Below are 21519 nucleotides of genomic sequence, written 5' to 3'. Positions count from 1 at the left end.
CCCCCCCCCCCCCCCATGGCTGCTCCCAACCACCCCAGCTCCCGGTACATTAAAAAAAAGCTCACTGGGTGATGCTGGGCAGGGGGCGATCCCTGCTACCCCCCACTGCATGGGGGGCTCTGCACAAGCCCCCCAATGACCCCTGCTCCCCCATCCCCCACATGGGAGCCCCGCCTGGGCCAGCTCCAGCCCTTTAAGAAGAAAAAAAAAAGCCAAGAAAAGCCCCGGGACAGCAGGGATCACTCCCGCCAGCAGGAGCAGTGAGTACGGGGTTTTTTTCATACAGTTTACAGAAAAACTGTATTAACTGTATTAATGTGGCACTCAGCCAAGGCTAATTAGCCCTGGGCGATGTCTGGACTGCCTTCTAGCATGGCAGACTGTCATGTTAACACAGCTATGCTGCAACTAGAACCTTAGTTGGCTTGCTCCATGATAGCTTGGATATTTCTGCACTGTACTGCGCTATGCTCTGTATATGTATCTTGAGTGGCTAAGGGGAACAACAGGAAGTAGGTTGGTGCCTGTGACAATTTGCAGCAGAGTTGGAGGAAGAGGTGTACAAGGGATTCTCCGGGCCTCTGCTATGTGCTTTGGCCATGAGAATAGCTTTGTTTTGTGTTAGAATAATGAACTAAGCCCAAGGAAAAGGATGTGATCCAGCCTCTGACTGTGAGGTCAGCTCCATCCCCCAGGCTGAAAAGAATGGCCAACATTTTTTTTACCTGTGCATTAATGCCATACTTCTGTGAGCAACTCAACTCCATCAACCCCCTTTATCATGCCACATGTTATAACTCCACCAGGAAACTGACTAGAAAAAAATCCTCAAATTACCAATGACTTCAGTTATGAGGCAGAATGTTTCAATTTAGTTGTAAAGATGTTGAACTGAGTTTTAAAAATGGATTATAACATTAAAACAGTAATAAAAAATAAAGTTTGATAACACAAAGGGACAAAACATTTCTTGCCAAATGCACTACAGAGCACAAAGGGAACCTTTTCCAATTTCCAATAATGTCAATTTTGGCCAAATTGTAATCAAAATTAACTCATCAGTTTTTTTAGCATTGTGGGATATACTAGTCCATTAGATTTATTCTCATTACACATTAAAGAACTAAAAGAAAAAACTGTCTGCCAACACCCCGATTATCTTATTTTATATTACCAAATAAATCACATTTCAGTTAAGTGCAGACATTTGGGGGGGGAGGGGAAGGGCAGTTAGGAGGAGGTTAAATAGGATTCAAAATGACTACCTGATGTAACTTAGTTCACCCCGGTGTGGATCTTACACTCAGACTTAGTCTCAGTGATCGGAAATGAATCTAAACCCAAACTAGGTTAGACTGGGGCATGTACAGTTACCTGCACAGTCCTGGGGCTGAGAAAGCCCAGCTGCCAACCCAGCTACAGAGTTGCACTTTTCACATTCCCCTGCCTGGCACTGATCTATTTTAACACCCCCACCGCAATCCCCTACTACTCCCCCATGGACCAGTTAGCTCTCTCTATACCCCAACCTGCATGCCACCCTGGGTGCCACTGCTTTTTATCAGTGTTCACTGCTGCTGGGAGCTGAGTAAGTAAATCCCAGTGGGGAAAGGGGTGGAAGAGATGGGGGTGTAAGTTTTCTGGAGGGATTGGGGGCTAAAAATAGCTCCTGGTCACCCCCAAACCCCACCAAGACCCTATAACCCATCCTGATCCCACAAAACCCTTTTGGACCCCAGCATTCCCCCGCCAGATACCACCTGCTCTACCCCACCATTCCCACTTATATGCTGCTTACATCTCTGATCCCAGAAATTGCTCTTGCAGATACCATCTGTCCCTACATCCCCCCCACCCCAGACTCCCAATCCCTGCCACGAGCCTGCTTGCCTCTACCCTCTCCACAGTGCCCCTGCTGATCCTTTCCCCCCAACGTGACTTACCTTAGATTGGGTGGCCATTTTGAACCCAATCTAATCTCCCCTAGCCTACCCCTCTCCCTGCTCCCCCGCAAAAAGCCTGCACTTATCTATGGGGATCTAGGAATACAGAGACAAAGGAACTGCCATACAGGAAGAGACCTGTAGTCCATGACTATACTTCAGTAGTCACTTGCTGACATTGATTGGTTCCAGAGGTTTTGGAAGAAGGTGCAATATACGATAACCTAGATAAAAGAAAAGCTCCACAGTGACTTCCATTAACTAGAAGTTGGCTTATGCTTTGAAGCATGAGGCCTTTTATCTATTTTGAAATACTTGTGTATTATTAAACTTTACTATAACAAGCTAGACATTACTGTGAGCCACATAAAAGCTTTTTTTTGAATCTTGTCAAACTCTTAACCTCAGTGACACTCTGTGACAATGACTTCCACAGTTTAGTTGTGCATCAATGGAAAATATTTCATTTTATTTTCATTTTATCAGCATTAAATTTGGTTCCCTCTTGATTTCATTGAATGTCCCCTCCCTGCTGTATTAAGAAAACGTGAACAGAAGTGCTCAATTTACCTCGTCTGTACCATTCATTATTCTGTATTCCTCCACTAATTTAACAGGTTTTTTAAGAACAGTAGTTCCTCAACTCTAGGTATAACCAGTTACCCCTTTTGAACAATTACAAGCACTGTTTGCAGCAGTCCACTTCCCTTCTTTATGAAATTGCAGTAGGGCAGATTGTAGTCCCAACCAGGCCCCCTAGACACTGCTGATCACAAAGAACAGTAAAGCATGGACAAATGCAGAATGTGAAAACTGAAGCTGATGCTTAGGTGACCTGCTCATAAATATCATTAAGTTGTTATGGAGAGGCACCAAGCTTGCCGTATGCACAGGAAAACAAACCATTGTAAGGTCCTTCCAGATTGTGTTGAACAGTATCTCATGTAGGAGGAAAAGGGAGTAAAAGTAAAATCATGGTAAATGTGGTGAAAAGAGGATCTCTGAAAGACATATCAGTGTCTTTAAGCTTAGGCATCTCAATGCCAAAAGAGAGAGTTAGAGAAATATGATTACATTATGGTTCATTCCTTCCTTCCCCATAACTGGACTTGGATAAGAATCTAGGTATTTAGATTCTTAGAATCTACAGTATATCCAATCTATCCATTCCATTTCAAAGCACTAAGGTAGCCTTAAAAGACAATGTAATATTTGGTCAACACATACGAGTAGGTAGATAAACCCTTCAAGTTTAATAAATTCTCTGTCATTTCAAGGGATTCCATCACTATAAGCTATTCAGAATGTGTGAATTCTCAGAACTCTTTCAACTAGTACAGTAAATGTATAAGGGAAAAAATTGTACTGACTAATGGACATTTTCTGTGGAGGATTTTCAGATAGTGCTCCAGAACTAAACATAAGAAAAGAGAACATATGATTACAAAGATCATTTAAAAAAGATGCCACAAATGAATTAAGAACTTCCCGTGTCTAGATACAATCTATGGACAATTCAGAAAGGTGTGAACTCTCATCCTTCTTTTCTAGGCATTTGATTCTGAGATCTAAGGACAATCATTTGAATTTCAACGTTTTTAATGTTGCTACCCTTGAGCAGTCTGAAAGAAAGAAGAGGGATGGCCATATTAGGAAGATCTACTGTGAGTGAGGTACTGTTTTCATGAGCAGGTGGTTAGAGATTGGCTTGCAGGTAGAAAGCATCACTAATATTGTTTTTCCCCCGACTCATCCCCTAGCTGTTGTATTAACACTAAACACAACAAATACACATATACCTTATCAGGACTTGTAGGCAATGATTCCCTTAGACTACTTCTAATGCAAGTAATGGAACCATGTGTGTCGCACAAAACTTAAGTTTCTGTCCAAAATGTGCTAATTTTAACCTAATATAGAATAAAAACCCATCTACTTTCTCTTTGCTGGTCCAATTGTTTCTGGCCCTGTGTTGATGTACTAGTAAGTTTGAAAGAGGATGGAAAGTCTGACTGTCTGAGCGATGCTTAAGTGCGGTAGGGGTCTAGCTCTGCTGCCAGTGTTAGGCTGTTCACAATGGACAGGCTTTTCACATGGGTCTGCAGACCCCCAAAACTACAGTTCTTCTAAGAATTATCAACCTTATCTTGTTGGGGTAGGGCAGGGTTGGGGAGATAGAAAACATATGTTGCACCATATAAAATAGTACTGGAGTATTCCCCCAAATAATTATATCTCCTCAAAAGTATTAAGTTCTGCTACAGCGGTCAAACCAAACTTCAACAACAATGTAAGCTGCAGCTTAAAACCACAAGCTACAACTTAACTTTGGCAATGCTTACTATGATATATCTTTTACTTATGAACTCCTACGGATCTATTTTATCTTTTCCTGTTGGAGATGTGCAGAAGATTTCATTTTGGTCAGAGATTTCTTGCAGCAAAAGCCAGAGTATCTTTTCACTTGTAAGTGTGCATGCACACAAGTTTTCTCTTGCCACATACAAGCATTATGTTTCTAGCAGGAGAATTGCACCTCTCCCAATTCTGCTCCCAGAACAAAAATGGCTGTCCCCAGTGTGAGGAGTCCCCAGTGTGAAGAATGGTCAAGGAGGACCCAGGAATGGAAGACCTAGAGCAGCCACTGCACACCATGCTTTATCCAGAGTAGGATCAGCCTGGTCTCAGGAAGGTGCAAGAAGCAGGGGAGAGGGAATTGTTGCAGGCTGCATACCTGTGCTGCTCCCTCTCCTAAAATCATGTTTAGTAATACAAATTTTCTACTGCCAGAAATGAATGCTTGTACATGACCTAAAGGTGGCTATTCCAGTGCTGCCATCTTCTGCGATTTCATTGCAAGTATGAGACAGCTGTGGATCTTTTTTTTTTTTTTTTAATAAAGCTCATAGATCTGCAGTTACACGATTACACCAGAATTTCAGCTTTTGTAACAAAAAAGTAAGCATCTGGCTGAGAAGATAGGGAAACCACCACCCCCCTAAAAATGTGACCCAAATGCATGCTCCAAGCTCAAACTCCAGATAGCAACAAAAAACATATAATAAAATATCATGATTACTAAGCCAATGTCAAGTTATTTGAATGCTTGGGATTGACAGTAGTCTAACTCAGTCACTTTCATGTTGTTTTCTGCTTTGATTTAATCATTTCTAAGTTTTTCCCCATCACACCCAATTCTCAGACTCTAATTTTCCCCTTTGATCTTTTGACTGTACTTATGAATTAACATAACCTATACCTACATGCTAAAAATAATAAAAATGCGTATCTCAAGCTTACCCACAAACTTCTGTGGGGTGGAGCTTTTACGCTTTCCCATGTTGCTTGTCAGCTTCTCTATAACAGCAGGTCTCTCAAAAGGCACCAGAGAAATATTGTTGTCCATCACAGGCTCTTGTTCCTTACAATCTTCCATAGGAGGTACTATATAAAACCAAAAAGTCATGTCAGACAAGTCTGTCTACACTTAATATATGGTGCTAACCATTTTTGAGGCCTGTCGCAAATGGCTGAGAGTAAAAATACCAGTAAAACAAGGTGAAGGAACTCAATCAACACTGAAACAATGTTCAAGCAGTTAGAGCCATGTTATCAAAAACAGCCTCCGATTCCAAGTCTCTGTTTGTGGGTGCCAAATTAAATTCTTATTTATGGCTTCATTTTCAAATATTTTGAGCACATGTAACTCCAAATTATGTTCATCTGAGGGATCTCTGGATTCACAGCACTTAAAAAAAATCATTATATAGGTTAGATTCTGGATTGCCCTACACCTGATATTTATTGTCAATTGACACAAAAGCAAAGGGAGTGTGAACTGCTATACTTTTGATCTGGTACCAATTTATATTCCCATTTGCTCTGGTATCAGTGATTAAAATAAGGTTCAGGGCAACAGAAATTCAGGCTTCAAGTTGTACATCCAAAATAGAGACTCCCAGAATTAAGAGGTGTCTCAAAAGATGGACTTTCTAAATGCACGTGAGATTGCTGATTTTCTGTGTAAACTGCATTCAGACCATAGGATTAACATCTCATGGAATTTCCCTGTTCAGTTCATTGGCATAAAACAGGGGTTCACAAATATTTTTTAATATCTTAAACACCAAAGGCACATCAAGAATACTTATGTATTTTCTCTTGTAGCAATAAAGAAAATTCATTGCACCTCCTTCTTTTCCTTATTTCATACTCTACCTCATGTCTATCCCGATTCTTTCAGCTAGAAAGTAGGAACAGGAGCCAAATGCACGCGAATTCCATTGACTACAAGCTAACACAGTCTACACACTAACAAACTGCATGGGCATTTTTAGGTGTGCTCCTGACACAGTGCCAGGTACTTTTAATTAGCAAGCCACACTAATTAAAAGTGCCCGCACGTCACGTGTATCAGTGACGCAGTGCATCCCTGCACAGAGAAAATGGTGGCAGTGTGTGCTTTGAACTAAAGCACATCAAACATGTTTTATTTCAAAGTGCACCACCGCCATTTTCTCAGTGTGGAGACATGCCTCATCACTGAAATACATAACGTTTGAGGCTGCCAGAGCGTGTCAATTTACGTGCTCCAGCAGACTTAATTAATCGAGTCTGCTCCCTGCACATCTGTAAGTGCCTAGTGTGCCTAGCTGACAAAACTCACTACTGTTCACCTACTAGAAACTGATTATCACCAGCTGAGGATTTGGCTCAAGAGTTTCTGAATCATTCAGATGTATTACAGTAGGTTTCACAAAAGCTAGAGGAATTTGTATCTGACAAAAAGTGATTCAAGTTATTTCAACTGTTCCATAGCACTGATTCTAATAAATAGTCTAAATGTCCCTAATTCATCCCCAGAAAGTAGCATTTTTTGAGCAGGTTCAACTGTCTGTGTCACTGTGCTACCTTGGCAATAGTAGCTCTAGGATTTATAGTTAAGAATTTTTTTTGGCAGGTTTCTGGAATTTTTGGCCAAACAGGTTTCTGGAATGGCACAGCAAATGACTGCTTTAAACTTATATGACCTAGAGGCCCATTCCATGTTCTTGTTCTGTAGGCAAAATTCACACTTAAGACAATGGGAGCTCTGCCAAATATAGGTGAGTGGGACTGGAACCTAAAACATAAATCTTATTTCATTCCCATGCATTTAAGTGGCATTTATGCATCTGCATAATTACAGTTTTTGACACGTAGGCAAAGTATGGGATTCAGTGTAACTATACTTTCCTAACGGTTTCCTTCTGTGCATACTTGGTGGGCTGCACTCTGACTATATAGGTGGAATAGAATTGCCCAGGCACATGCATAATACTGAGTAAATCCCAAAACTTTGGTCATAGAAAAACCACAACATGGGAGAAGCCACTTCCCCCCCCCACACAACCCAACACACATGCACAGGCATCTGTCCAAGGAGTAGGGAATCCAGATTTGAATTTGCATCTCTGTAAAGTATTTTAGCCACCACTCCAGAGGCTAATAATCAATGCCAAACGTTCTTTTCAGCCCTCCTCTTGAAGTTGGCCGATCGGGCAACCAGGAGTAAAGATATATGGGGACAGAAGGAGAAGAACATGGCAGAGGGTGGGAGATTCAGTGAGATGGCTACTACTGTGAAAGAAAGGGGGCCTTGGGTTCTGGCTTTGAATAGGACAGAAACCGTTCCCACCACTTTTTATCTATTTTATCCAGAACACTCTCCAGCCTGCTCCCTCCAGAAGATGGAGGATGTGTGACCAGGAGGAGAAAAACAAGCTTGAAGGAGAATGGCTCAGTGAGAAGTGGTGGAATCTGCATCCTTGCAGGTTTTTAAGGCCCAGCTCAACAAAGCCCTGACTGGGATGATATAGTTGGGAATGATCATGCTTTGAGCAGGGGGTTGGACTTGATGACCTCCTGAGGTCCCTTCTAACCCTAATTTTCCATGAGTCTGATTCTATGAGATGGGAGATGACCATAAGTATTAGGCTATGCCCCTGTCCTCAATGGGATAGACATTAACATATTAATGCTATTTATCCATGGTAGCCAATGAATACAAAATACAAGGTGCAGTGGGCCATTTCAAGAGGAATGCTGGCAAATGGTCTGTTGCCTAACCCACAGCTTAGTTGTTAGAGCACTGTGCTTGGAGCAAAGAGGCAGGTTTAAACCCCTTTTGGGCCTAGAACCTGGACAAGCATCCTAAACAGTGGGCTACTGAGCAGCTGCCACTCTTATGTCAGGCAGTGGATTCCCATTCTGCAACAAGTAGAAACAGGATCCCAACTGTACAGAAGTGTTAAGAAATGCTGCTGTGTGGCTACATAAATACATACATATGTAAAGGAGAAACAGGATTTAGCTAAAGTCTATACTGGCACTCTACAGATATCAGTGTTTTAAAACAAAATAATGACTCCCCAGTTATTAAACATATGGCTATTTGCTAGAACAGTACACATGAAGAATAGAAGTCTAGTCTTTGCCTTCTAGTAAAGAAGAACAAATAACAGGCAATTACAAAACAAAATATCTGTTCAGGTGAAGTTCCCAATTCAGATATTCAAAGCAGGAAAACATGACAATTTATTCATTTGATTCCCTTTGTGCCTCTGCTGCTACAGAAAGCTGCTTTGAGTCTTAGAAAACAGCATATGCTATAAAATGATTTACTCTGCTGCGCTTTTATTTCTACAGGATACTCCCACTGAGAAACACAATGGTTTCTCATTTACAAGTGTATCCTGCTGGCACCAGTGAAAATAAATGGAAGAGAAAAAGCATAAATACAAAATGAAACCTAGTGTTTTAAGAAACATGATGTGTGGTGTGTAAGTGACCTAATTAATATCCAGAGCAGGCTAAGAGGCCAGGGATAATATATGCAGGCTGGAATAAGGAAGACTATTTGGATAGCTTGTTAGGCTTGCTCATTTACTGAAAATTTAAAGGGGAGATTTTTTTAAAGGCACAGGGCAACTAGCAGCGTCTTATATAAATAAGGATTTAACTTTGACTACAATGTGGAATATCACTTATCAATTGACCATATTCTTTCACATATTTGAAACTGATATTAAAATAAGATTGCCCTATATTCAAAATCAGAGCTCAACTCAATATGCTAATTTAACAACAAGGCCACTCTCCACTGAACTAGGGCAGAGGTGGGCAACTCATGGCAATGGCATGGACAGTTAGTGTGTGTGGCATGCAAGCCCTAGGTGCTAGAATGGAGGCAGGAGTGAGAAGTGTCAGGGGTCACCACCAACAGCCAGGTTAGCCATTCCCTGGAGCCCTGCAGCCAAACTCAGGGTCTTGAGCTGAGCCCCTCTCCCCCCAAGCCACCATTCCAGCAAACTCTATCCAGTACCATGGTGAGTAGAGAGAGAACAACACTCAGGGGATTGGCCAGGTTTAACTTGTGGCACATGCCTGCCAAAAACGTTGATCACCACTGTATTAGGGCAAGAGACTTTTGCCAATGCAGTAGAGTTCCAGAGACATTATAATGTGCGTCTCATTTCAATATTTATATTACTGTGAAGCTAAGTTACCATAACACATTTTGTTATGCAGATTTTGGGGGAGAGGGGGAGGGGGAATCTACATATGTTAAACCACATACAAATCAAGATTAGATTGGTTAGATGATGCCCTAATGGAAACTTTAAAACCTAAGCTAAACATCTTGTATTCAAAAAGTCAAAGCAAGACCTTTTTTTCACCCCCTGCCCTGACAACTTCAAAACATATAGCGCATACGTTAAGAAAATCTGACAGGTGGGTAATCAGAGACCCATCTCCTGCATGATGATATAACACAAGTTATCTTTTGCTTTGATTCTGATTTTAAGAAAAATCAGTCGATAGCTTAAGTTAGGGATGTCCAGCTTCTAAGTGGGTGAGGGCTGTGCGCCCCAGAGATGCACTAGTGAAAGCCATTGGCGTGGAGACGCATTTCAACATATGTGCTCAGATGCCCCCTACTGTATGGTCACTCCTATCCCCAGCAGTGTACATGGCGCTCACCTCAGCTCCCCCAGCACCATGGATTGCACCATCCTGTTTCCCGGGATAGAAGCAGGAAGCAAAAGCCAGGGGATAGAAGGAGCCCAGAGAACCTGGCTGTAGCAGCAGCCAGAGCGATAGGGGGAATGATGTCTGGATAAGAGATGGGGGAAGGGAGGGCTGGGGCTGCACGTTAACTGCTCATGGGCCACATGTGGCCCACAGGTCGCCAACTGGACAGCTCTGACTTCAGTCAATGTAATTCAAAGTTAAAAGAAAACCAACTCTACAAATTAACTAGACAATACTAATTCTATATAATAGACAAACAAAAAGTTATTACATGCTCACAACTGAGGCCCATATTCAGGAAAGTACCTCTGTTTTATAATTAATGCATGTATGCATCATACAGCACATGCATCTTAAAAGCATCTTTCTGATTAAGGATGAACTTAAGCAAAAGTTTAGCTGCTTTCCTAGATTGGAGCCTAAGCAAAAATGCTTGGTTACCTCTGATAACTTCAACAGAGGATCTTAAAAGTAACACTAAAAGCTCTTGTTAGCCCAGTGTTTCAGCCCAGTCTTTGGCTGGGCCTCTGAGTTTCCAGTCTTCCACTCTCCATCCGCAAAGCATCAGACTGGATATCAAAAGACTGGACTCAGAACACTTGTTGGTGCCTACTATTTTCAACTGTATTAATCATGCCCGTTTAATAAGATTTTCTGCATAATTTAAGTAACCAAGGAATTTGCATAACCAAAGTGACTGCGTCTCTGAGGACAGACAGCTGACATGGGGTCAAATCCCCAGCTGGTGTAAATCAGCCTTGCTCCAGTTACAAAGCCACCTTTTGACTATGTCTTTTTTTCAGCCTGCAATTCTGATATTAAGGAATGATAGGAAAATAAGTTCATAGATCTCTGGCGGGAAATTTTCATTGGGATTAACATTTAAACCACAAATACATAGGAATAAAATCATAAACATGCTGCTTATACTACAGTGAGCCAGCTTTTAGGGTGTACGGAGCCAAAGGCTGGACTAGTCTTAAAATAAAAGTATTCCTGATGCATATATTTTAAGTGCTTCTCTTTCTTTTCAGTGCACCCTGTTTCCAATTTCTCCTGAACATTAAAGATTATTTATGATTACCACTATTGGCGTCCAGTGTAGGTGGCTCTCATATCCACCTATGGCGATGACCCATTAATCCTATTAAACTTGAAATTCCCTGACCACTTGTCAATGAGAAGGGCAAGTGTCACTAAGAATAGTACTGATGGCATTAAGACAATCACAACCCTCTTTCAGCAAGTAGCCTTTGCAAATGAGCAAATTGCTTTGCTGAGCAAGCACTATGGTCTACAACCACAAGATGAGGCAGCTCTAGAATGGATCATGGAAGGGACTGGATGTGAAAAATTCCTGCCCTTTAACCCATGCTTTGACATGAACTCCCTTCGGGGCTTTTGTCAGGTGATCTATCTATCTGTAAAACAGAGATAATTGTACTTGTGGGCCTCACAGGGCTGTTGTGAGAATGCATGAGTAAATGTTTGTAATGTGCTATAAATGGACCAAATTGAGCAGAACGCATAAACAACACTCCAGGGGCTGCCCCCAGCTTGTTAGAATAATTCACTCTTGAAAAAAAAATGTTAATCATTGGCAAGATTGTATGGGACTGAGTACAACCAGCTGGGTGCTTACAGAGAGATACTGGTTAAGACAAAAAAATCCCCACCCCAACATTTTCATAACACCATTTCCATTTTGCTGATTTAATTTTTGCACTGCCCCAAAGAATCTGCCTACTGATCTTTTCAATAAATCCTTAAGCCAACCCTGCACAGTGGTTTGAAGATCATAGGAAGATGTCCTATTACTATGGTTTACAGACCTATGTAAATATGCGATGGCCCATTGATAATATAAGCTGTCATTCTAAGAAATAGACTTTATGTGGTCTCATTAGTAATTCCCTTAAAGCTCTTAGTAAATAAATAGTTATGAAACGATGCAGCAAAAAAATCTAGTGTGCTACTGACCTACCTAAATGTATATCTGAAATGGCAACGCAATTACACAATAACAATATTAACCCTCAAAAATATCTTCCGCATCATAATAAGGGAGAGAAGCAAATGTGTAGGGGTTCTTTGCATTAATCCATTTCTCACGGATGGACTTTTAGCCCCTTATTGTAACTGTGCAAATCTGTTTCAAGGGGAAGACCATCTCAGTCATTCATGAATCCTTCCTCTGTCAACTAAAATCAATTATTTTATATTCAGTATCTTTTTGTTTTAGCTTCCCATTTGAAGTTTTTGAAAATTATTCCTCAAAAATTTAAGTAATTTAAAAAACTATATTGTATGACAAAGCTGACCAATAGAAAGTTGCATATTACCAACAAGAAAGAAAAAAAACCCAAGTTGTTTCCTCTTTTTCTATTTCTTTCATTTTTCTGCAAGATCTCATTTGAAAATTTTGGTAAGGCACATAGTATGATTGAAGAAAAAGAAAAAATTGTCACTTTTGATGTTTCTTATAGGCAAAACTGAAAAAGATAAATAAAATAATTTGAAAAATAAAAATATTTCATTACAATTTAAAAATAACAGAAATTGGTTTATACAAATTTAAATTAATACTGTCTTATGATTTGGCATTTTGAATCTTTTAATATTTATAAATAGAGAGAATATTATATTCCTATGACTTGATATATCATCCTTTTTGCAGTTCAGTAGCATAATTTTTTTTTTAAAGGTACAGTAGATTTTTAAATAAAATGTCATTTGAAATTCCCAGCATTTAATATCCTGTTTTGCAAATCCTTTTATTCCACATGAAAAGCATCAATACTCTTTTTCAATGTACTATTTACGCACAATGCTGTCATGACTATTATATAAAAATACATACATACATCTTACACATATGATAAATATACCAAATGTATGTATGCACGTATATGCATCACTTTCAATCTTGAACAATTATGGAAATTCCTGTAGAGTATAACACTGTTGCTGTGAATGTTATTAATTGTTAATGTTTTCATAATGATCAGTCATTATGATAAAAGACAGAAATAGAAGAGTTTTTTGTGCCTAGCCTCGTCAATTTTTCATTGTTTTTCCTGGCTGAATTTTAATTTTAAGATCATATATACACATGCACATAGATATATATTATACCTACATTAAGCATATATACTAAGCATAAAATACACCCAAAAAAGTTATTACACATGCATGCTTATCCAAAAAAACCCTGAAAAATTCTGACCCCACTGAAGTTAATGGAGCTTTGCTGCTAACTTCAAAGGGATTAGGATTTCATGGAAGATTTTCTCCCTTTCTTGTAAATATCTGTGCTTAACTTTTCCAGAAAGAAGGTGGTTAATTTAAAGCTAAAATAATTAATATGTATATATAAAGGAAACAAGTGGAAAAGATACTCCAAAGCACTAGAGATTCCTAAGCATCATTTCCACCCACCATGGTGACTCATGACCTGCCCAGCAGCCTCCATACTGACATTCTGCAGATAGTTGTGGCAGCGTTCCTTGTGCTCCTCCAATGAACTGCGCTGCTTATAGCTCCGGCCACAGTAGTTACACTTGTGAGGCTTACCCACTGTGGAAAGAATAAAGCTCTGGGTTAAATCATTATCTGCACAAATCACTATCAAAATTTCATCTGTTATAAGCAGCTAAAGAGATGGAAAGACACTTGCAAAGGTTATTCAAGTCCCAAACCTCCTTCTCTTGCCCCTTTTTCCCACCCCACACCCACCTCCTCCCACCTACTGTGTGCTTCACCCTATCTGTTATTCACACTATATTGAAGTATCATCAGACATACAAAAAGGCTGACTTGTTAGCAAAGGCAATAAATAGACTACACCCATGGGGAAAATAAACCAAACAGTTGAATCACATCCAACCTATGACTGTGTCACCAAGTCTGGTGGGAAACTTCTGAGCGGTTTTGCCCATATTGTCAGCATTTGCCCTCACATACATGTGCTGCTCTGCTGGCCTAATTCAACCTAAAACTGTGGGGGATTTAGTTACGTGATAGGGCTGAGTTTTCTTTTGGTTTAGAGTGTTGTAAAAAACACTAAGTTGTGAATTTAAAAAAGAGCAAAAGCAAGTGGGTCTTTGGTTCCATTTTTTGTAGTATGTCAGAAATGAGCAGTCACCAGCAGTATAGAGGACAGGATAGTTAAATGAAGACATGATTCTTATTATTTTTAGTTGCACTCAAGAGCCATATGAACTGCAAAAGCTGGCACCACATCCTACTAAAGTGTATCCCTTTCACATTACGCTATTAAGAAGCCACAAGAATGCCTTAAACTACGGCCAGAAATCTAGTCAATGGTATAACATTTTTAAATATAATTTGCTTGTGGAACACGAACATTTATCCTCTAATAACAAAAATACTATTAACTGAGTACTGTAGGTCTAGTAAACTGCTACAAGAAAAGATTTTTAAAAGGTGTCTGGAGGATTAGGAAGTTCAATTCTCAAATGCCCCATGCGGTTATGAAAATCACAGATACAATGTTTAGGTCCTAAACAAAAAGCTAAAAATATGCTCTGTGGGATACGATACAGGTTTCCAATACAACTTCCCTAATATAAGAGGTCTTTGGGCCCCAGTCTTTTACCTATCAGTTACCAAATGAATTACAGGCTATGATAATTGTAGTCAAAATTCATTATTACCATCTAATGACTGTTAGGTGTCCTTTGTGAAATACAACAGTGATCTCATTCCAGGTCTTATTAATCAGGTATCCACATCATAAAAAGTGCACACAAAGTGACCTTTGGATATATGCTAGCATCCCACTGTACCCATTCAAGCTTGGGGTCCTTTAAAACTGGTACCTATAGTTATAGGCCACAGAACTAAAAACAAGCAAGTGACCTAAAGGAAGACAGATATAAGCCTTCCTGCCACTAGGGCAGAAACAGCCGACTGAAGTGGTCAAAGGTCACAGAAGTCACAGTAGGAGTGGCTGTTAAGTGGCCAGCAAGCACTCACAAAAGGAAAAGTATCTCCCCTCCCTATTAACATATTGGTTAGTACTAGGGCTGGTCAAAAAATCTCCAGCAAAACTTTTTTTTTTTTTTTTTGCAGATGTTTCACTTATGTTTCAATATAATGAAGATTTTTGCAGAAAGTCTGTGCTTTCCCCTGAAGTTTGTGATTCTTCACTTTTTAATAAAATATCAATTTTTTTCCACAGAAAATATTCTGACCATATTTTGTTAACCTCCAATCATTTGATTTTATTTCCCCTTGTTTTCAAACTTTTGTTCGGAAGTACAATCTGCCTAAAAAGAACCTTACCTTAGACTGAATAGGTGTTTGGATATTTAGTACAACTTCCATGGCTGGGGAGTTTCCCCACCAGCTTATACCACGACCATAATTGACCCTTGTTTTAATCATCTCAGTGAAGACCAAGGATCTAAGGCTTGATCTCAGACCTAATAAAGCCAGTGGAACTCTTCATATTAACTACAACACAATTAAGTCAGGCCGCAAATATCAAACGCTAAATTGGCTCTCTCAACCCTGGAAATGGTTTTCTTAGAGCACCCTGGTAGCAGAAAGTAGGAAAGTTTCTATTACCACAATTCACACTGTATTGTGCAGACAGAAGACTTCAGTTTACACTACTCCAATACTCATTCATTAGACCTAAATTCATTTGGCTTCTGAAGGAAATTTACTCAAGGCAAAGGGATTAATACAAATTATTTGAAGTGGCTTTGAACCAGGCCCTCAAATTACCTCTACCAGGCAATCAAACAAGTTAAAAAGATCTGAAAGATAAGACAAATGACAAATGTTTTAAACTATTCAAAGAGCTGGGTATCTGCTATTAATTTAAAGTTAGTGCTTAGTACATACAAATATTTTTATTCCCATTTTAAGGTTGCAATAACAACTGTGGTAAGTAAGACTGCTTTGGAGTTCCAAAATCCCTTAATAGTGACTGTTTCCCATAATATTTAGGGACAATATGTCTGAGATTGTTCTAAGGTGCTTAAGTGGTGATGCCCATATCTCACTGCATTTCATGAATGACAAAAGCTAAAATGATAAAAACAGAAGGCATGTATAGGAACGACTTCTGCATGAAATTCAGTGGGATTTGAGAAACATAAGCCCCTTAGCACAAGACACTCCACTATACACACTTTTCCCTGTGGGGAGAGGATAAGAGAACAAACAACATGTGACAGGTATTAGGCATGTTGCTTAATGCACTACTGGAAAAATACTTAGATACTATGGTGGTGAACAAGGAATATGAATTTATATAGAATGGAACATAATCTAACTCATATGGGTTCTTTTGAAAATCTTAGCCCCAGGCTCCTTCTATGCTGCCAATAGTCACATCAGTGTTTTGTAACCGCATATATAAACAGAGTTATAGGTCTTGTCTACTTTATAAAATAAAATTGTTCAATTTGGTCAGATAAGGGTGCACCATAAATATATATAAGAGCATTAGGAATTCATTTGCTTAATCTACACACTAATTCACTTTGTTCCACCTCACCATGAATGGCAATCTTTGCCCAAGAGAGTTTTAGGCTGAACTGGCAGGGATAGTCAGGCTCACAGAGGTGAAAAGGAGAAACATACAGGTCTACCACTTGTCTACATAAAGCCTAATTTATGCTATACATCCTTGGTCCATTCTGGGCTTGACCATACACCATAAATGTGAAGGCAACAACATTAATAGGCTTATGCAAATTGAGTGCCCTTTATTTTTTTTTTCACTTAAAGATTTGTTAACAAAAAAAAAGGCCATGGTGAATGACATTAACATAGAACATTTCGTTTTTAGTACAGGATAATTAGTTTGTCACCATTTATGGTAAGCATTTAGAAAAAAACAGCATCGTCATTCATATTTTCACATGCAACAGTCACAGTACAGTGGATGCAATAAGGTTTAGGGAACCTTATACATTTTCTCCAATAAGGATGGAGCAGGGTAATGGGTCAAATGCCCCATGACCATCACAATGAAAGATACAACTTCAACCACTTCAGAAAAAGTTGTTGTTTTTTTTAATGTCAGATGTGGCAGACACTTCAGCTCAAATTCACACAGATGAATAGGTAGCATAAAAAACCCACAGCAAAGTCTGTCTCAGATACAAAATACTATGACTGTCCTAGTATAAAGGATATTCCATTTCAAAGCAGAATTTTTACCATCAAGCAGACAAAACATTCATAGAGACACTGAGTTTGTGAGATTAAAAATGAGGAAGGGGAAAAAAAAAAAAAGAGAGACTGTTTTTGAGTTAGGAAAACTCCTGTGGGTGAAGTCTGAGAACTGAGAAGTTTGCACACAACAGTGGGGAGGTGATGTAATTCTGAGGTCAATACTCAGGACAGAAAGCAGACTTGGGCTTTGGGAGACTTCTTTTAAGTCATAAAAAGGTCAGTACAAAAGAAAGAGCCTGTAAGGCATTTACACGACATTTTGTTCTCAAAAAGGCTTCAAGTACATAGCAGAATAAAAAGTCAAAGGGAAAATACAAGATATCCTAGGTAATACTGTGTCATAAGCATAAAACATGACAAAGGCTTATTAAAAATGTCAAAGCAGTGATATACCTTGGCAAAATTCCCAAAACTTCAGCACAGCCAAGATTTCATCCCAGATGAAATCCTCCTTATTGAGGAGGATTTTTTTCACTTCTACCCTCTCCTTGTCCTAATGCCCTGTGCACATCCCTGCCACTCAGAGTGCACTTGAAGAAAGAACTGCCCCTCTACATATGTATTAGAAACTCATGCTCTATTCCAAAGACTGCTGAAGTTAAATAGGAAATTTTCCAGTGATTTCAACAGATTTGAATGAGGTGTTTATAACTGTTTATATTATTTAGCAGGTGATATCTGGGGAAGGAACTGCATATAAAAATTCTGAATTCAGATGAACAATTTGCTTGTGCAGCAAATTGCTTGTGCAGCCATCCTGATATCACATCCTGAGCCTGACTTATTGTTATGAAGTTTAAACTATAAGTGAATCTCAGAGGGCTCATGACCTCTGTCAGTTTCACCATCATCACCTTGAACTCAGCACACATTTGTGAAATTTTACAAGAAATTTTATCTTGGCAGAGATTGGTAGCAATGCGGTCATAGCTGTGAATTATTATTATTTAACATTTTGGTTAGACTAACCCCTAAATGCCAAATGAAGCTGGGCCTCATTGTCCTAGCCACTGCTCAAGCCATATAATAAATACAATTCTTTGCCTCATATGGCAAAAGTAATCAAAGAGTTCCAATTTTGAACCATGTTCAAGATGCTGCATGGTTGAGACTCTTATTCAGGCTCTTGTCACCCAGTGTCTCAATTAGTGCAATATCTTTTTCCTCTGGCCTTAACAAACTGCCTCACTCACGGCGATCCAGAATTTCAGATCAAATTTCTAGCCTGTCATCTTAATCCTGCTACCTCTCTCATTATGACCCTCTACCATCTCTTCTGTTCCCTATCACATCAAATATAAAAATACATTTCCTCCCCTTCATGGCCCTTTATTGGTTATCCATCTTACCTATCATCTTTCAACAAGTACTGAAATGGTGACTACAGCCAGCAGTCTGCCCATGATGCCAGCATCTATCACCCACCATAAGGTTTTTAAATGAATATATTGGTGCTTTCCTCCATGCTGCCTCTCGTAGTTGAGAGGACCTCCCCATAAACCTTTGCGAAGCTACCTCATTACCCTGTTTCAAAACCATCCTTACCTATAAAAACCTGACAGCCTTTAGATTACTAGTGTGCTTAACCCACTGCCTATTATACCAAGGTTGCCTCATTGTTTCCTCATACTAACCCATTTGTTGCTTTTCTTATCCTCACATAGTAAGTTCTTTGGACCAGGGACCATCTCTTTACATTATCTGTATAGTGCCCAGGCACAGTGGTGCTCAGTCTTTTTTCACCAGTGGGCCAGATGGGCAGTGCTCAGGTGGTATGCAGGCCAGATCCAATTGTGGTGGGACCCCATTCAGCTTTGCAGTTGGGGGAGGGGAGGGAGAAGACAAGGCCTGGGCCCAATTCAACCATGGGGAGGTAGGAGGGGGAGTCATGGCCCAACCTGCTGCTCCAGGTTGAGGTTTGGCAACAGGGAAGGGTAGCTGTATTAATTGCCACCGCTCCCTCACTAAACAAATTTCCTGACCCATGGGGAGCCCTGCAGGCCACATACTATGGCTCCGTGGGCTGCATTTGGCCCATGGGCTAGAGGTTGAGCATCCCTGGCCTAGCACAGTGAGGTCATAGTCCATGAATAGGGCTCCCAGGTATTACCGTGGTGATAGTAGTAGTATTAGCAGCGGTAGTAATGACTTTAGTAGAACTACAATCAGTGCCATAGCAACGAATCAGTGCCTGGGGCAAAGCCCACAGCGGCAGCCCGCTCTTGCTTTGTGCACAGATCTGGGAGGGGGCGGGCACATGCCTCCCCATACTTGCCCGGGAGCACATGCAGTGGGAGCCACCCTTCCCCCCCACACCCAAATGAGCTGCTTGTGGCTCTGCCCTGTGCCCCGCCCCAGCTGGGCAATTCCTGTTGGCACCCCTTCGCTTCAGTGCCCAGGGCAGTCACCCCTCTAGCCCCCACCTTGCTACAGCATTGACTACAATAATAGTGTTTTAACTATACAAAGTAACTTGACGAGATTAGAGGTCTTTCCTGTAGTGCTATTCAAATAAGGCATACAACTATTTTCTTCCCCAGAAACAGATTGAAAATCTTACTGATTATATGGCCTTAGATTTAAAACAGGGCTTTTAATCCTGAAGGACTTCAATGGCATAGTGTTTAGAAAAAACTACCACGTAAATATAGCTCCCTCAAGTGTGGGATATGGAAGCTGTTGAGCAGAAGACTGCAACATTATGAAACCCTTTGGGTAGAAACAATTTCCATTCCATATGCAAGCATAACTTGCAAATGGAATAGGTAGATCATTACAATCCATGTCAGACATTGTGTTAATTGCAATGCTGGGTGCATCATAGAAAGAAAGATAATGACAAATGATAGGGAATTTCAAAACAGCAACGAAAACAATGAAGGGGCTAGAGGTACTAATTTTAAGAATAACTCAGTTAAACTGCTCTCAAGTCTACCTACTAAGAATGAGAACTGTGCTATTGAGATCAGGTTTTAAAAAGGGTAAAAAGTAAGGTTAGATAGTAAAGGCACAGGTTTGGGACTCTGGAGATATGCATTTAATTCCTGGCTATACCACAAACCAATAGTGTGGCCTAGGGCAAGTTAAACCAACTCCCTAAACCTTGGTCCACACATAAAATAGTGATAATTCCTTTCCTCTCAGGAGTGTTGGGAAATGAATTTGCAAAAAGGTTTGAGAGATGTTCAGATGCTACCGTGAAAGCAATCTTTAAAGCAGGCAGAGGGAGAAGAATCTGGACCACATCTACCTTCTGGTAAATTAAGGACTTGAAAAGGAGAGAGATGATAGCAATATGCAACGATTTTACTGGAGATGGGTATAAACATAAAAGAAGAGGAAGCATTGGGAGTCTTTACACTTGCTCTGGGGTTGAGGTGGGGCACTTTAATTACAGAGGCTCTTGGGAGCTGCTCTTGCAGCATCTCGTGTATTCAGTGTCTGGCACTTCAAAATGATGGCAGAGTGCTTTAACTAAAGCTCATTCGATGATCTTTAGTTAAAGCACCCCAGCTGCCATTTTGAAGTGCAGGGATGCTGAATACATGTGATGCTGAGGTTGCTGGAGCGTGCTAAATAACACATTCCAGTAGACTTGATTAATGAAGTCTGCTCCAACACATGCTAATTAGAACGTGTTGGAGCAGGCATTGGGCACCTGTATAGGTGCCCATTTACAATAGTACAATGTGACAAAAATTGGTATGAGCAATGGGAACAAATTAAAAAAAGAAATTATATAAGCTATCAGAAAAGTTGCCAGACACGGGTTGCATCTACATGAGTTGCTGACTGTTCAGTTGTTACTGCACTGTCATTTAATACTTGCATACATAAGTACTAAATGACTGCACAGTAACCAGCATTACTGTGCAGTAGTGTCCCCTCACGGCTTCCTGGTGATGCTGACTGAGCAATAGTTCATAGATTCATAGATGCTAGGGTCGGAAGGGACCTCAATAGATCATCGAGTCCGACCCCCTTCATAGGCAGAAAAGAGTGCTGGGTTCAGATGACCCCAGCTATACGCTTATCTAACCTCCTCTTGAAGACCCCCAGGGTAGGGGAGAGCACCACCTCCCTTGGGAGCCCATTCCAGACCTTGGCCACTCTAACTGTGAAGAAGTTCTTCCTAATGTCTAGTCTAAATCTGCTCTCTGCTAGCTTGTGGCCATTATTTCTTGTAACCCCCGGGGGCCCCTTGGTGAATAAAACCTCACCAATTCCCTTCTGTGCCCCCACGATGACCTTATAGGCAGCCACAAGGTTGCCTCTCAACCTTCTCTTG

General features: G+C 40.3%; 1 protein-coding gene across 2 annotated transcripts in view; it reads right to left on the bottom strand.

The window, feature by feature from the left end:
* Positions 1-21519, bottom strand: part of IKZF2 (IKAROS family zinc finger 2) — a 67609-nt gene that overhangs the window by 4779 nt on the left and 41311 nt on the right. Inside the window, exons 1-2 of one of the 2 annotated variants that reach the window (XM_025202490.1) lie at positions 12359-12416; positions 5244-5387 (exon numbers count right to left, since the gene is read on the bottom strand). In XM_025202490.1, coding sequence (XP_025058275.1) covers positions 5244-5379 — 136 coding nt within the window. In that variant the 5' untranslated portion in view covers positions 5380-5387; positions 12359-12416. Of the gene's footprint in view, positions 1-5243; positions 5388-12358; positions 12417-13454; positions 13593-21519 lie in introns of those variants that run through there. The other variant, XM_025202489.1, reaches the window with a different exon arrangement.

This window comes from Alligator sinensis, unplaced genomic scaffold (genome assembly GCF_000455745.1).
Source record: "Alligator sinensis unplaced genomic scaffold, ASM45574v1 scaffold730_1, whole genome shotgun sequence".
NCBI lineage: Eukaryota > Metazoa > Chordata > Crocodylia > Alligatoridae > Alligator > Alligator sinensis.
The sequence above is the reverse complement of the archived record's forward strand: the minus strand, read 5'-3'. Positions and strand labels throughout refer to the sequence as shown.